This window comes from Ranitomeya variabilis, chromosome 1 (assembly GCF_051348905.1).
Source record: "Ranitomeya variabilis isolate aRanVar5 chromosome 1, aRanVar5.hap1, whole genome shotgun sequence".
In the NCBI taxonomy this organism is placed as follows: Eukaryota; Metazoa; Chordata; class Amphibia; order Anura; family Dendrobatidae; genus Ranitomeya; species Ranitomeya variabilis.
The window spans coordinates 855,691,674-855,709,819 of record NC_135232.1 but is presented as its reverse complement, the minus strand read 5'-3'; the positions used below and the strand labels follow the sequence as shown (position 1 = coordinate 855,709,819).

The following is an 18,146-nucleotide window of genomic DNA, read 5'->3' as shown; positions in this document are numbered from 1 at the left end:
GTGCGGGCTGCCGGGGCTCTGTGCGTGGCTCTGTGCGGCGTGCCGTGGCTCTGTGCTGCCTGCTGGGGCTCTGTGCGGCCTGCTGGGGCTCTGTGCTGCCTGACGGGGCTCTGTGCAGCCTGCCGGGGCTCTGTGCGGCAAGCCAGGGCTCTGTGCGGCGTGCCGGGGCACTGTGTGGGCTGCCGGGGCTCTGTGCGGTGTGCCGGGGCTCTGTGCGGGCTGCCGGGGCTCTGTGCGGGGCTCTGTGCGGCGTGCCGGGACTCTGTGCTGGCTGCCGGGGCTCTGTGCGGTGTGCCGGGGCTCTGTGCGGTATGCCGGGGCTCTGTGCAGCCTGCCGGGGCTCTGTGCTGCCTGCCGGGGCTCTGTGCTGCCTGCTGGGGCTCTGTGCGGCGTGGCGGGGCTCTGTGCAAGCTGCCGGGGCTCTGTTCAGGGCTCTGTGCGGCGTGCCGGGGCTCTGTGCAGCATGCCGGGGCACTGTGCGGTGTGTCGGGGCTCTCTGCGGGCTTCCGGGGCCCTGTGCGGGCTGTCGGGGCTCTGTGCGGGGCTCTGTGCGGCCTGCCGGGGCTCTGTGCGGGCTGCCGGGGCTCTGTGCGGTGTGCCGGGGCTTTCTGCGGGCTTCCGGGGCCCTGTGCGGGCTGTCGGGGCTCTGTGCGGGGCTCTGTGCGGCGTGCCGGGGCTCTGTGCTGCCTGCCGGGGCTCTGTGCAGGGCTCTGTGCGGCGTGCTGGGGCTCTGTGCGGGCTGCCGGGGCTCTGTGCAGTGTGTCGGGGCTTTCTGCGGGCTTCCGGGGCCCTGTGCGTACTGTCGGGGCTCTGTGCGGGGCTCTGTGCGGCCTTCCGGGGCTCTGTGCGGCGTGCCGGGGCTCTGTGCTGGCTGCCGGGGCTCTGTGCGGCGTGTCGGGGCTCTCTGCGGGCTTCCGGGGCCCTGTGCGTACTGTCGGGGCTCTGTGCGGGGCTCTGTGCAGCCTGCCGGGGCTCTGTGTGGGCTGCCGGGGCTCTGTGCGGTGTGCCGGGGCTCTCTGCGGGCTTCCGGGGCCCTGTGCTGCCTGCCGGGGCTCTGTGCAGGGTGCCGGGGCTCTGTGTGAGCTGCTGGGGCTCTGTGCAATGTGCCGGGGCTCTGTGCGGCGTGCCGGGGCTCTGTGCGGCCTGCCGAGGCTCTGTGCTGCCTGCCGGGGCTCTGGGTGGCCTGCCGGGGCTCTGTGCAGCATGCCGGGGCTGTCTGCGGGCTGCTGGGGCTCTGTGCTGCCTGCCGGGGCTCTGTACGGCATGCCGGGGCTCTGTGTGGGCTGCCGGGGCTTTGTGCGGCGTGCCGGGGCTCTGTGCAGACTGCCGGGGCCCTGTGCTGGCTGCCGGGCTCTGTGCGGTGTGCCGGGGCTCTGTGCGGGCTTCCGGGGCTCTGTGCGGGGCTTTGTGCGGCGTGTCGGGGCTCTGTGCGGCCTGCCGGGGCTCTGTGCTGCCTGCCGGGGCTCTGTGCTGCATGCCGGGGCTCTGTGCAGCATGCCGGAGCTCTGTGCGAGCTGCCGGGGCTCTGTGCGGCCTGCCGGGGCTCTGTGCGGCCTGCCGGGGCTCTGTGCGGCGTGCCGGGGCTCTGTGCGGGCTGCCGGGGCTCTGTGCAGCGTGCCGGGGCTCTCTGCGGGCTTCCGGGGCCATGTGCTGGCTGTCGGGGCTGTGTGCTGGGCTCTGTGCGGGCTGCCGGGGCTCTGTGCGGTGTGCCGGGGCTCTCTGCGGGCTTCCGGGGCCCTGTGCGGGCTGTTGGGGCTCTGTGTGGGGCTCTGTGCGGCGTGCCGGGGCTCTGTGCTGCCTGCCGGGGCTCTGTGCTGCCTGCCGGGGCTTTGTATGGGCTGCCAGGGCTTTGTGCGGCTGTCATGTCGGACACTGTTCAGACCAGGTCGTCTGACAGACAGCGGTAATTCCGCGTTTGACCACTGTTTGCTCATTGGCGTCGGCTAGTTTTCGTCTGGCTGCTCCGTGGTTAATTTATCTGATCCTCGGATTGGAAGCTGGGCTATGCCCATTTCCTTTAAATGGTTTTCCTGATCTTTGGGCATCGCCGATTATAGCTTCTGTCTTTTCCGTAGTTATCTCGGTCCGGAGTGGAGAGCTGGTTGTTGGAGAATCGTTGCTGGTGGTGTATTTTCCTTTGTCTTATTTACTCCTTCCTATATTTGTATTTATTTTGCCCTGCACATTTATAGTGTATTCCTGATTGACTGCGGCGTGGTGTATATTTTCCTTTATCCTTGTTTGTTATAACTGTGGGTATTGGTCTATTGCATCCACTGGGTGGTGGGCGCTGGTGTTCAGTCTAGGGCTGAATCAGGAGTCAGGGTGAGGGTGGACGCCTGGACATGCACACCTTCAGTGTAAACTTCAGGTAGAGGGTCAGACAGGGTTTCCCTAGTCTGAGGGAAATTGCAGGGGCCCGGGTTATTAGCTCTCGCCCTCCTTGTCTCCCCGTGACAGCGGCATGCCGGGGCTCTGTGCGGGCTGCCGGGGCTCTGTGCATGGCTCTGTGTGGCGTGCCAGGGCTCTGTGCGGCGAGCGGGGGCTTTGTACGAGCTGCCGGGGCACTGTGCGGCGTGCCTGGGCTCTGTGCGGGCTGCCGGGGCTCTGTGTGGGCTGCTGGGGCTCTGTGCGGCGTGCCGGGGCTCTGTGCAGGCTGCCGGGGCCCTGTGCGGGCTGCCGGGGCTCTGTGCGGCGTGTCGGGGCTCAGTAGTAGTCCCATCATCCGGCTAATGTGTTAAATGTAAAAAAAAATACTACATACATGCTACATACATACTACATACATGCTACATGCTACATGCATGCTACATACATACTACATACATGCTACATACATGCTACATACATGCTACATGCATGCTACATACATACTACATGCTACATACATGCCACACGCATGCTACATACATGCCACCTATATACTACATACATACTACATGCTACATACATACTACATGCTACATACATGCTACATACATGCTGCATACATGCTACATACATGCTACATACATACATACATACTACATACAATACATTCATACATTACATACAATACATACATACAGTCATACAGTACATTAAACATAGAGTTCATACTCACCATTACTTGTCACTTTGTTCCCCGAAGCCAGTGTCATCTGTAAAAAAGATTAAAATAACAAACATCCAATATACTCCCTGTCCACAGAGATCCACGAGTGTCCCACAACGATCTCCCGTGGAGAACAGCAGCATCAGCTGATGCGACCGCTCTCTAGGGGCTTCAGGAACACAATGACGGGAGGAAGGTATCCTTCCGCACTGTATTCCTCCACCGCTGTAAAAAAAAGTCCCTAGTCTTACTTTATGCCATTGCTGTGTGAGAAATTTTCCCTCACAGCAATTGACATAAAGTAAGACTCAGAGGTTACTATAGTTCAGTGATGCACTGCAGGAGCCATTGTCTCCTGTCAGTGTGTCACTGAAGGTTCTATAGAGCAGTGACATCACCAGATGTCAGTGTTCTATAGGGGAGATCGTTGTGGGACACGCGTTATTAATTGGACTACGGCGGACAGGTAGTATACGGTTTATTATTTTACTTTTTTTGCAGGCACTGAAGTATGGTAAGTATGGTGAAATGAAGAATATTAAAATACTTTTTTCCTAATGTGTACATGTTTTATTAACCCTTTACTAGTATTGGATTAATAATGGATAGGCATCTTATTGATGCCTCTCCGCTATTAACCCGGCTTAATGTCACCTTACGATAGCAAGGTGACATTAACCCTTTATTACCCCATATCCCACCGCTACACGGGAGTGGGAAGAGAGGAGTTAAGTGCCGAAATCTGTAAGATGCGCCATTTCCGGGGCGGCTGCGGACTGGTATTTGTAGCCGGAGGGGCCAATATCCATGGCCCCTCTCTAGGATATGAATATCAGCCCGCAGCTGTCTGCGTAGCCTTTCTGGCTATAAAATATAGGGGGCACCCCACGTCATTTTTTGGGGGGTCCCCCTATTTTAATAGCCAGTAAAGACTAAGCAGACAGCTGCGGGCTGATATTCATAGCCCAAGCTACAAATATTGGCCCCCGACCGTCGGCTTTCCCTCTCTGGCGCAGAAAATTGCACGGTAGCCCATGCCGTTTTTTTCCTTTTTTTTTTTTTTAAATTCAACGCTCATTAAGGCCTCTTTAATACTTGCATCGGTACAGGTCCGTCGCTATGCGTCGAGCCGACATACCAACGCACGTTGTGAAATTTGTGCACATTCTGAAGTCCGGGGAGGAGGGGGCAGAGTTTCGTCTGCGCATGCGCAGTAGAAAATGGCGGACGCGACGGACAAAAACCGTTCACTTGAACGTTTTTTCGTGCCGACAGTCCGCCAAAACACGACAGATCTGTTGCATGACGGACACGACGTGTGGCCATCCGTCGCAATCCGTCGCTAGTACAAGTCTATGGGTAAAAAAAACGCATCCTGCGAGCACATTTGCAGGATCCGTTTTTTCTGCCGGATACGTTTTTTTCTCATAGAGTTGTATTAGCGCCCGATTGCGCCTGATTACCACACATTTCATCCGTTTTTTGCCGGATCCATCAGAAAAGCTGTTTCCGCCGGACGGAAAACGCATACGAAAAAACGCACAGCGACGGATCCAGCAAAAAACGTATGAAACTGAGATGTGAAATGATGAATCTGGCCTCCGAATCCGTTTTTTCATGCATGTTTTCATTCAAATCATGCACATTTTCTTTTATTTCCAAAAACTGCATCAAAACTGCACCAAACTTCACCAAAAACTGCATCAAAACTGCATCAAAAACTGCATCAAAAACCTGCACCAAAACCTGCACCAAAAACTGCATCAAAAACCGCACCAAAACCTGCATCAAAAACTGCACCAAAAACGCATCTAAACGGCACAAAAAAAAACTGCAATAAAAACTGCACCAAACCTGCATCAAAAACTGGTGCAGTTTTTGGTGCAGGTTTCTGGTGCGGTTTTTTATGCAGTTTTTGGTGCAGGTTTTGGTGCTGTTTTTGTTGCTGTTTTTGGTGCAGTTTTTGATGCAGTTTTTGGTGCAGTTTTTGGTGCAGATTTTTGGTGCGGTTATTGATGCGGCTTTTGATGCAGTTTTTGGTGCAGTTTTTGGTGTGTTTTTTTTATGCAGTTTTTGGTGCAGATTTTTATGCAGTTTTTGGTCCAGATTTTGATGCAGTTTTTGGTGCTGTTTTTTGTTTTTTATGCAGGTTTTGGTGCAGTTTTTGATGCATTTTTTGGTGCAGGTTTTTGGTGCGGTTTTTGATGCAGATTTTTATGCAGTTTTTGGTGCTGTTTTTGATGCAGGTTTGGATGCAGGTTTTGGTGCAGGTTTTTGATGCGGTTTTTTATGCAGTTTTTGGTGCAGTTTTGATGCAGTTTTTGGTGTAGTTATGATGCAGGTCTTGATGCAGTTTTGATGCAGTTTTTGTTGCGGTTTTTATGCAGTTTTTGGAAATAAATAAATGGAAAATGTGCATGATTTGAATGGAAACATGCATGAAAAAAGGGATTCGGAGGCCGGATTCATCATTTCACGTCTCAGTTTCATACATTTTTTGCCGGATCTGTCGCTGTGCATTTTTTCGCCGGACAGAAAAACCGTTCCTCTGTATGTGTTTTCCGTCCGGCGGAAACAGCTTTTTTGACGGATCCTGAAAAAAAACGGATGAAATGTGTGGCCATCAGGTGCAATCTTGCTCTAATACAACTCTATGAGAAAAAAATGGATCCGGCGGAAAAAACGGATCCGGCGAAAAAAACAGATCCTGCTAATGTGCTCGCAGGATGTGTTTTTTACCCATAGACTTGTACTAGTGACGGATCGCGACGGATGGCCACACATCGCATCCGTCGTGCAATGGATCCGTTGTGTTTTGGTGGACCGTTGGCACGAAAAAACGTTCGCCCCCTTTTCCCCGGACTTCAGAATGGGCAGCGGATGCGTTGAAAAACTGCATCCGCTGCCCACGTCGTGCACAAATTTCACAACATGCGTCGGTACATCGGCGTGAAAAAAACGGCGTGGGCTCCCATGCAATTTTCTGCACCAGAGGGGGAAAGCCGAAGGCCGGAGGCCAATATTTGTAGCCTGGGCTATGAATATCAGCCTGCAGCTGTCTGCGTAGCCTTTACTGGCTATTAAAATAGGGGGAACCCCCCAAAAAATGATGTGGGGTGCCCCTATATTTTATAGCCAGAAAGGCTACGCAGACAGCTGCGGGCTGATATTCATAGCCTAGAGAGGGGCCATGGATATTGCCCCCCCCCCTGGCTACAAATACCAGTCCGCAGCCGCCCTGGAAATGGCGCATCTATGAGATGCGCCAATTCCGGCACTTAGCCCCTCTCTTCCCACTCTCGTGTAGCGGTGGGATATGGGGTAATAAGGGGTTAATGTCACCTTGCTATCGTAAGGTGACATTAAGCCGGGTTAATAACGGAGAGGCGTCAATAAGACGCCTATCCATTATTAATCCAATAATAATAAGGGGTTAATAAAACACACACACATTAGGAAAAAAGTACTGTCCTATCATTGGCTAATGTGTCAATCACTGTAACTGTAGCAGGCATCCCATCGGACGATGCCTGCACACACGCACAGAGCCCCGGCAGCCCGCACAGAGCCCCGGCAGCCCGCACAGAGCCCTGGCAGCCCGCACAGAGCCCTGCACAGATCTCCGTCAGCCCGCACAGAGCCCCGGCAGCCCGCACAGAGCCCCGGCAGCCCGCACAGAGCCCCGGCACACCACACAGAGCTCCGCACAGAGCCCCAGCAGCCCGCACAGAGCCCCGGCAGCCCGCACAGAGCCCCGGCGTGCCACACAGAGCCCCGCACAGAGCCCCGGCAGATCGCACAGAGCCCCGCACAGAGCCCCGGCAGCCCGCACAGAGCCCCGACACACGGCACAGAGCCCCGCACAGAGCCCCAGCAAGCAGCACAGAGCCCCGGCAGGCAGCACAGAGCCCCGGCAGCCCGCACAGAGCCCCTGCACGCTGCACAGAGCCCCGGCAGACACGCACAGACCCCCCTCGGTCCCACACAGACTCCGCCCGCACAGAGACATGCAGTCTCCGCCCACACACCGCCCACACTCCATTATAGTGCATTATTGCACTATGGGAATTCCGATACAGCGAATATCGGCGATACCCGATATTTGCAGTATCGGAATGCTCAACACTAGTCAGTATTTTACCTCAGTATTTGTAAGGCTGCATTCACATGTTCAGTATTTGGTCAGTATTTTACATCAGTATTTCTAAGGCTACATTCACACGTTCAGTATTTTACCTCAGTATTTGTAAGTCCAAACCAGGAGTTGGTGATAAAGACAGAAGTGGTGATGTGTTTCTATTATTCTTTTCCTCTGATTGTCCCACTCCTGGTTTTGGTTTACAAATACTGAGGTAAAATAGTGACCAAATAGTGAACGTGGCCTCAAAGTGCATTTAGAGGTCCATATTAATGGAATCAAGTTCGGACCGCAATGCATGGACAGGCCGACCGGTCTCCTGACCTGAGCGTGACTGCTTCATATATTTTTATCAAGCCGTCACACTTTTATCAGGCCAGTCGGTGCATTGCGGTCTGTTCTTCATCCAATTTATATGGATGTATGAAAGCATTCTTAGAACCATTTTTATTCTAGAAAAGAGGCGTAAAAGCAATGATGAATGACCCCGTATAGGTACTATAATGTAACGATAATGTACCTATTGAGCTGAATAATTACCCAGTGAATGTCTATATTTGTCATGGGAAAAACAGTGCTTCAAAATTTGATGTAGTTTTTTAAGCCAAATTCAGAATGGATTTAAAAGGTGTAAGGCTATGTTCACATTAGCGTTGTGCGGCGCAGAGTCGGGCGCAGCCGCGGCGACGCATGCGTCCCTATATTTAACATGGGGGGGCGCATGGACATGCGTTGTCTTGCGTTTTGTGACGCATGCGTCATTTTGGCGCAACTGTCAGGGCGCAGAGGACGCTGTATGATGCAGTTTTTTCTGTGCCAAAAATCATGCAAAAAATGAACGCATGCGTCACAAAACACTGCGTTGTGCATGCGTTCTGCACAACGCAAATGTGAACATAGCCTAAGCATACGGTAAGTATGAATGGAGTAGCTATAACGCAGCCGCAAAACACAGCCAAAAGCCACAATGCTGCAGTCCTATGATTGTTCAACAAGCAATCACTTGACTTTTTGTGGAGCAGGTATTTTGCAAAAAAAATAAATAAGGCACAGTCATGCAGTTTTGTAGGAGAAACAACTGTTCCCCTGCAAAATCAAGTAACTGTTTGTGTAATCACAGGAACTACTCAACCTTAACCTAGCAAATAGATAGAAATTACTGTAATTGAAGAACATTGCAGGGGTGTTTTTCCACAAAACGCTGTGTGAATCCACCCAAACCATGTTGACATTTGTGTGTGTCCCTTTTGACACAATCTGTCATGTTTCCTTTTTAGGTGCCCACTGTGGAAACTTCATCCCAGCTGATCTAGTTAGCTTCAGCAACAAGTTGTCTGTGCAATTCAGTTCCAACAGCAGGTTGGTGGATGATGGATTTTACGCTACCTGGGAATTTGTAGATCCATCTTCAATATCAAGTAAGTTTTTATGTGTTGAAAAACTATGATTGGACAAACATAGGAAACAAAATACAAATCAGAAGAAGACATAGTTAAAGGGAATGTCACCTCCAGAGCTGCTATTTACCTGCAGACAGAAGCAGGGCTAATCTGGGGTAAATAGCATTCAAGCCATGTCGGGCAGGCTTATGTGATATTCCCCCTGTAGTTGCTTACTTCCGATCATTGGGGTGGTGTAGGGAGCTGTGCCATTATAGCTCACTAAGCAATGAGTGTGGCTGTAATCACACCTCAACACTTTCATAGCCAGATCTGCAACTTGTCTATGGCCGGCGTCACACTCAGCGTATGTAAATACTGTCCGTTTATTACGGCCGTAATACGCAGAAAAGTCCCCAAAATAGTGATCTGTATGTCATCCGTAGGCAGGGTGTGTCAGCGTATTTTGCGCATGGCATCGTCCGTACGTAATCCGTATGGCATCCGTACTGCGATATTTTCTCGCAGGCTTGCAAAAACCGACATCTAATGGATTTATGAGCTCAAATGTTCGGTAAAACATATATACAGTATATATATATATATATATATATATATATATATATATATATATATATATATATATATATATGTCATTGAGACACACATATATACAGTATATATTCTGTATTTTTATTTAATTCAGCGCGATATATGTGAAAAGCCGGTAATTCAATTGCCGGCTTTTCATTTCTCCTTCCCAAACCCGACAGGATATGAGACATGGCTTACATACAGTAAACCATCTCATATCCCTTTTTTTGCATATTCCACACTACTACCTCACCACCTCACTACCTCACCACAATTTTCATCCCAACCCTAACCCATCTCTTCAACCTATCACTAACAACTGGTGTTTTCCCCTCAAGCTTTAAACATGCCTCCATTACACCTATCCTCAAAAAGCCCTCTCTTGACCCATCCTCTGTATCTAGCTATCGCCCTATATCACTTCTCCCTTATGCCTCAAAACTACTGGAACAACACGTCTACCTTGAACTGTCCTCCCATCTCTCTTCTTCCTCCCTCTTTGACCGCTTACAATCTGGCTTCCGGTCACACCATTCCACTGAAACTGCCCTAACTAAGGTCACCAATGACCTCTTAACCGCCAAGAGCAAGCGACACTACTCTGTTCTCCTCCTCCTCGACCTGTCGGCTGCCTTTGAAACAGTGGACCATTCCCTATTATTACAGACCCTCTCATCCCTTGGCATCACAGACTTGGCCCTATCCTGGATCTCCTCATACCTAACAGACCGGACATTCAGCGTCTCCCACTCACACACCACCTCCTCACCTCGCCCCCTATCTGTCGGAGTCCCACAAGGTTCAGTCCTTGGGCCCCTGCTCTTCTCCATTTACACCTTTGGCCTGGGACAGCTCATAGAATCTCATGGCTTTCAGTATCACCTCTATGCTGATGACACACAGATCTACATCTCTGGACCAGATATCACCTCCCTACTAACCAGAATCCCTCAATGTCTGTCCACTATTTCATCCTTCTTCTCCTCTAGATTTCTCAAACTTAACATGGACAAAACAGAATTCATCATCTTTCCCCCATCTCATGCGACCCCCCCAACGAACCTATCCATTACAGTAAATGGCTGCCCACTCTCCCCAGTCCCACAAGCTCACTGCCTCGGGGTAATCCTTGACGCTGATCTCTCCTTCAAACCACATATCCAAGCCCTTTCCACTTCCTGCCGACTTCAACTCAAAAATATTTCACGAATCCGTTCATTCCTCAACCAAGAATATGCAAAAACCCTAGTCCATGCCCTCATCATCTCTCGTCTTGACTACTGCAACCTCCTGCTCTGTGGCCTCCCCTCGAACACTCTTGCACCCCTCCAATCTATTCTAAACTCTGCTGCCCGATTAATCCACCTGTCCCCCCGCTATTCCCCGGCCTCTCCCCTCTGTCAATCCCTTCACTGGCTCCCCATTGCCCAGAGACTCCAGTACAAAACCCTAACCATGACATACAAAGCCATCCACAACCTGTCTCCTCCATACATTTGTGACCTCGTCTCCCGGTACTTACCTACACGCTACCTCTGATCCTCACAAGATCTCCTTCTCTACTCCCCTCTTATCTCCTCTTCCCACAATCGTATACAAGATTTCTCTCGTGTATCACCCCTATTCTGGAACCCTCTACCACAACACATCAGACTCTCGCCTACCATCAACATCTTCAAAAAGAATCTGAAGACCCACCTCTTCAGACAAGCCTACAACCTGCAGTAACCACCGATCAACCAACCGCTGCACGATCAGCTCTATCCTCACCTACTGTATTCTCACCCATCCCTTGTAGATTGTGAGCCTTCGCGGGCAGGGTCCTCACTCCTCCTGTACCAGTTATGACTTGTATTGTTTAAGATTATTGTACTTGTTTTTATTATGTATACCCCTCCTCACTTGTAAAGCGCCATGGAATAAATGGCGCTATAACAATAAATAATAATAATACTAATGTTAGTAGTGTGTATGTGCAAAATTTGGGCGCTGTAGCTGCTAAAATAAAGGGTTAAATCGCGGAAAAAATTGTCGTGGGCTCCCGCGCAATTTTCTCCGCCAGAGTGGTAAAGCCAGTGACTGAGGGCAGATATTAATAGCCTAGAGAGGGCCCATGGTTATTGGCCCCCCCTGGCTACAAACATCTGCCCCCAGCCACCCCAGAAAAGGCACATCTGGAAGATGCGCCTATTCTGGCACTTGGCCACTCTCTTCCCACTCCTGTGTAGCTGTGGGATATGGGGTAATGAAGGGTTAATGTCACCTTGCTATTGTAAGGTGACATTAAGCCAGGTTAATAATGGAGAGGCGTCAATTATGACACCTATCCATTATTAATCCAATAGTACGAAATGTTTAATAAAAGACACACATTATTACAAAGTCCTTTAATGAAATAAAGACACAGGCTGTCTTTGTCAGTGGGCAAACTTACAAAATCAGCAAGCGATCAAATACTTATTTCCCCCACTTTGTATATTACTACGAGCCACAAAATGATATCACCAACAGATTTGTAAATAAAAAAAGAGAATATATTTTTTCATGTTCTTAAATAACCACAGTGCCCTCAGCAATTTATAAGGTCTTTTATTTTAAAGCTACACTTACGGCAGTTCTTGGGTCAGCATTCTTTATCAGTATTTACAAACCAAAACCAGGAGGGGAACCTGCAGAGAGAAAATCTATAACAGAAAGATTTCTATGTATTCTAAATAATAAAATGCTGCATTAAATATAAGAAATTTAGGGCCTTTTACATAAAAAATAAACTATTGTGTAAAAATAGTATACTACTACAACAAAACAGCATATTTAGGATCGATACAATTAAAGCAATAGGATTGGATGTACCCATCCTCCCAAGAAAAAAATATTTAAGTAAATTAAAAAAATTATATGTATCTCAAAAAGTTGCAGGGAAGAAGCTGGACAGGCCAAGTACGGTATCACTACTTTAGGATACTGAGGGTCTGCTGCCATCTAGTGTCAAAGGGAATTTACAGCATTAGTGGTTGGATGACAAATTTCTACCCGTGTTTCCCAAACTCCAGTCCTCACAGCCCCCAACGGGTTATGTTCTCACAGGATTTCCTTAATATTGCCCAGGTGATGGAAGTATCCTCAAGGAATCAGAAGTTCACTCACCTGTGCAATCTTATAGAAATCTTGATAACATCACCTGTGGGGGCCGTGAGGACTGGAGTTTGGGAAACATTGATTTATACCAAGAAATTATTCTGGAAAATGTAATTCACTTGGAACTACAGGACAATGAACACCTTCATGAGATAAATTTTATTCTCAATTGATCTAATGCAATAACAACAATCATGGAATTCAACTGTTTTTAGTCATGACATCAGCACTGCAGCCAATAGACATACACCAGAGAAGTACAGGAAAGTCAGAGCTGGACCTATGGAAGTGGAGTACCCACTGCGCTTGTTACTTTCTATGTATACAAGCATTTGAGGGTCACATTTTTTCAAAGCAGAAAACGCCTTTCTGTAATTTCCAGAAAAGCTTTTTCCCTACAGATGTAGTGGTAATCTTCATAAAATAGCATTTAAATCATGCCTGGCTGCCTTACTGGTGCAGCAGCTACAGGGAGAAAATGAAGTTATATTCTCCCTGCAGCCACTAGTTATCAGAGCGGTGCAGGAAAGTGTTACAGCCACTAATCACTATACAGTGAGCGTGGCTGTGATTAGGACCCAGAACAGTGATTAACAGCCTGCTTGTGGCATATGTGTGCAGAGCAGGCTGTCAGTCAATATACTGGGGTCTCATCACAGCTCACTATGTAGTGAACAATGACTGTCTTAGCTTCCTGCACCGGCCTGATGACTGAGAGCGAGCAGCTGCAAGAATAGAACTTCGTAGCCGTTGCTCCAGTAAAGCAGCCAAACAGGATTAAAATCCTACTTTCCTGCAGATTACCACTATATCTACAGGGAAATGGCATTTTTAGAGGTGGCAGGTTCCCTTTAAAATCAAAGCCCAGAGAGGATCTATGATGGTTTCCTGCTGTGAATTCTTTACAATATATCTGTATTTTTTTTAGGCATTGCACAGTGTGGTGGTCATTTCGATACAGACAAAGGAGAGTTTAAGTCACCCAACTGGCCTATCCTTTATCCAAGGAGTAAAGCTTGCACATGGAAAATCACAGTACAACCCAGCGAGATAATTCACATCGTCTTTACAAACTTCACCCTACAAGCTGCAGCCATCATAGGAGGTTGTCTGGATTTTGTGGAAGTTTATGATGGAGATAAACCTGAAGCCACCAGACTGGGTAAGTACAGAGTCCTCTGGGATTGGCGGCAGCCTGTGTAACAAAAGATTATTCACACTGGTCAATTACTTGTTATATTCTGAGAAACTCGCCAGCGTGAAAAATCAGTGGTCATGATCTTCTTTATGGCTGATTGTCATTGATTGTGCTACAAAAGTACTTTCGTGCCTTTAGATGCTCACATACAACTTTTCAAAGCACCAGTTTCCCTTCAAAAAGGTCATAGCAAGGAAATCGTCTCAAAGTGGTCATCCTTCAATCACCAAATTCTGTGCTTAATTGTTTCCTTAAAGGGAACCTGTCACCTGAATTTTCATTTTTTCCTCCCCTTCTTCCAAGAGCCATATCTTTTATATTTTGCATTAATATGGATATATGAGGGCTTGTTTTTGCAGGTCGAGTTGTACTTTTGAATGACATCATTCATTTTACCATATAATGTACTGGAAAACAGGGAAAAAAAATCAAAGTTCTGTGAAACTGCAAAAAAAGTGCAATTCCACAATTTTTAATTGTTTTTTTTTTAGGTATCATGTTCACTCTATGGTAAAACTGACCTGCCAATATTATTCTAAAATTCAGTACAAGTACGCATATACCAAACATAGAATCAAAAGTACCACCACCAGCAATCACTCTTGTGATAGTAAGGATTCACGTGACAATCAAATAGATTTAAAGGCAATATTTTATTAGAAAAGTAGATACAGTACATAAACAAAATGGCTCAGAGTGTGGGGAACATTAGACAGAAAACAACAACAGTAGGCCAGTCCAACACCAGTGAGCAAAGCTCAAACAGTATGCAATAAAAATCATAGTATAAAGTTTTTAAAATATATACTGTTATCCAAAAGTTACCAATCGCAGAAGTACACGGTCATAATTACAAAAAGAGCAAATGGTATATACGTATTAGTGTACCATCAAAAACTAGGTAGCTAAAGTGCCAGTGCAAGTGTGCAAAAAGTGTAAGAGGTATCACTATCAAAGGGTTAATGCCATAAGACAAGTACGAGACCGAGAGCAGCTGTTACAAGCAAGGACGGTACCTGTAGTGTGGGTGAATACTGGGCTCAGGCTGCTGCTGTCAGACGTCCCTCCTCCTCGACGTACGTTTCGCAAAGCCTTCTTCAGGGGGCATGTATATGGTTTGTATAGGGGTTTTTTTTAATAGGGAAAAAAAATAAAATTTGTATGAAAATAACAAATTTTAACTCTTGTTAATTTTTGGGGTGTTATTTTCCGAGACCCATAATGTATTCATTTTTCAGTACAAAGAGCTGTCTGATGGCCTATTTTTTGCTCCCTGAGCTGGCATTTATTTATTGATGTAATTATTGATACCATTTTGAGGTAGATACGATGTTTTGATCGCCTCTTATTGCATTATTTCGGCAGCCACCTAGATCCATGTATCATGTATATGGCTTTTTTTTTGTCATACCGTTTACCAATTGGATTAATTTATTTTGTATTTCATAAATTGGACACTTCTGAAAGCGGCAATACCAAATATTTGCAAAAATTGCCAGAATGATGAACAAGATTAGGAACCATAGTCCAAAATGTGGGGAACTCCCAAAACAATTAGAACAGTGAGAGGGCATGGAGCACCCCAAAAGTAATGGACAAATAATGGAGAAACGTATATACTGTATAAAATATTTGTATATTGTACTACCCTTATACTAACATCTACTATCAGCCTTTTGTGTTGTCACATGTATTGTGTCTTCACCGGTTTGACCATCTACAAATGTTAATATTGTTGTATAATTGAAACCTATTTTAATAGCTTTAATAAAATACAAATATTTTATATTGTATAGGTTTCTCCATTATTTGTCCCTTACTTTTGGGGAGTAAATGTTCCATGCTCTCTCACTATTCTGATACCAAATATTTGTTTTTTTTTATTTTTTTTAATTGTTTTCTTTTCAATGGGGCAAACAGGGGGTGATGTGAACTGTTGTGTTTTTTATTTTTTCATATTTTGAAAAACTTTAACTTTTTTCTGTATGTAATAGTCCCCTTAGGGGACTTGAAGTTCTGCTATGAACAATGGCCATGGGCTAGGTTTCACAGGAAGATCGTAATGACAGGACCAGGGGTCACCAGCAGACCCCCGGCTGCCATGACAACCCATCGGCACCCCACGATCACGTCACGGGCACGCCAATGGGATCAGAAAATGACACGCGCCCCTGTTGGTGCATGATAAATGCCACAGGCAGAGATTTACAGTGGGATTTAACAGGTTAAAACCCCCACAAGCAGAGCACTGCTCCACCCACGGCTGTTAAAGGTACATGATGGGTGATTAGATCAGCCATCATGAGTGGAGAAAGATGCGGGCTCAGCTTGTGAACCCGCAAGAAAGTCAGGACATGACTTATGACATAAATGTACGTTATATGTCATGAGTTGGTTAAAGAATGCCTGACCTCTTCCCACCCAGGCTAATTTTTATTTTTTCGCATTCTTTTTTCCCATCCCTTCATTCAGCAATCATAATGGGATTTTATTTTTCCTTCAACATAACCATATGAGAACTTGTTTGCTTTTTATAAGTTTCAAGTGAGGTGAAAAAACTAAATTCCACAATTTTTCTCCGCTATTTTGAGCTTTTACAGGTCAATAATTATAGTGATGACAAACTTGTATAGTTGCTGGGTTTTTTTAATTACTTAGGCTACTTTCACACTAGCATTGTGCACTGCACGTCGCAATGCGACTTTGCAGCGCACCGACGCAAACTGTGAAAGCGCCGCACAACGGGGGCAGCGGATGCTGTTTTTCAACGCATCCGCTGCCCCATTGTGAGGTGCGGGGAGGCGGGGGCGGAAAAGACGGTCACGACGCAGCAAAAAATGTTACATGTAATGTTTTTTGGTAGCGACGGTCTGACGCAACACGACACAAAAGTCGCACGACGGTTGGGACGTGTGGCACTGCGTCGCTAATGCAAGTCTATGGAGAAAAAACGCATCCTGCAAGCACTTTTGCAGGATGCGTTTTTTCTTCAAAACGACGCATAGCGACGTGCAGTGCACGACACTAGTGTGAAAGTAGCCTTAAAGGGAAGGTGCCATAAAAAAAATGCTTAAAAAAATAGCAAAAATGTAAAGTATTAATGTTTTAATTTTTAACGGTACCAAGTGTAGTGCTGGCTCACATTACAACTGCAGTAAAATAGGCGGGATCTTCTCACATGTGTGCGATGTCACTCAAGGTGTTTGCAAAAGAATAAGGGAGGTCGAAGTTTAGGATAACGGTGCAGAGCCATATTATTGATGACTACACAGTGATATTAACATGTGGAAAGTGTCACTGAGAATGGGTGGGGTTAGATACTAGGAGTTTATTACGTGATGCAATTAGATACGCGGACTGTATCACAAGCTGGGGATTAGATACAAGGATCAGTGTAGTGTATCACAGCTGATGGGAATAGATACAGGGCTCAGAGGAGTGCATAACACAGGGTAGGATTAGATATATAAGGCTCTGCTCTATCCACTTCTATGGGAGTAGCAGTGTAATGTGTGACACTGCTTCATCCACTTCTATGGGAGAACTGGTGTAATGTGTGAGCCCCGCTCCATCCATTTCTTTGTGAGCAGTGTAATGTACTATCCCGCTCCATCCACTTCTACTTGAGAAGTGATGTAATGTGTGACCCCACTCTGTCCACTTCTATGGGAGCAATGGTGTAATGTGTGTGTGACACTGCTCCATCCACGTCTTGGGGAGCAGTGAAATGTTTTACCCCCCCATACCCCTGCTCCATTCACTTCTAAGGCAGCAGTTGTGTAATGTGTGACACCACCCCATCCACTTAGAAGGGAGTAGTGGTATAATGTGAAATTTTGCTCCTTTCACTTCTATGTGTGGCACCACTCCGTCCACTTTTATGGGCGCAGTGGTGTAATGTGCGACACCGTTTAGTCCACTTCTATGAGAGTAGTGGTGTAAGGTGTGACACTGCTCCATCCACTTCTAGGGGAGCAGTGTAATGTGTGATTCCCCCCATCTCCTGCTCCATCCACTTCTATGGGAGCTGGTGTATAAGGTGTGACACCGCCCCATCAATTTCTATGGGAGCAGTGGTGGTATGTATGACACCACTCTGTTCACTTCCTTGGGAGTAGCATTGTAATGTATAACCCCTCCACTCCTATGGGAGCTGTGATGTAATATGCTATACAGGTTGGGATTTGATACGCAGAGTGTATCACGTGCTGGAATTGGATACGCATCTCTGTGGGCTGTACCACACATTATGGGCATTAGTTATGCGGCTCTGGGGTGTATCACAGATGATGGGCATTAGATATATGGCCCTGGATTGTATCACAGATGGTATTAGATACCCAGCTCTGGGCTATTTCACAGATGAAGGGTATTAGGGCTCGTTTCCATTTGCGAGAAACACGTCCGTGTCTCGCATGTGAAAACCAAGCTCTGGTGCCAGCACTTGGGAGCGAAGCGTGCGGCCGCATAGCAACACATGGAGCCGCACGCTCCGCTCCAAAGTGCCGGCGCCAGAGCTTGGTTTCCACATGCGAGACACGGACGTGTTTCTCGCAAATGGAAACAAGCCCTTAGATATGCAGCTTTGGGTAATAGCATAGATGA

At 47.4% G+C, this 18,146-nt stretch overlaps 1 protein-coding gene across 1 annotated transcript in view; it reads left to right on the top strand.

Moving 5' to 3' along the window:
- Positions 1-18,146, top strand: part of LOC143787895 (ovochymase-2-like) — a 160,208-nt gene that overhangs the window by 114,798 nt on the left and 27,264 nt on the right. Inside the window, exons 18-19 of the mRNA XM_077277050.1 lie at positions 8,510-8,650; positions 13,272-13,505. Of these exons, the coding sequence (XP_077133165.1) occupies positions 8,510-8,650; positions 13,272-13,505 (375 nt within the window). The remainder of the gene's footprint in view (positions 1-8,509; positions 8,651-13,271; positions 13,506-18,146) is intronic.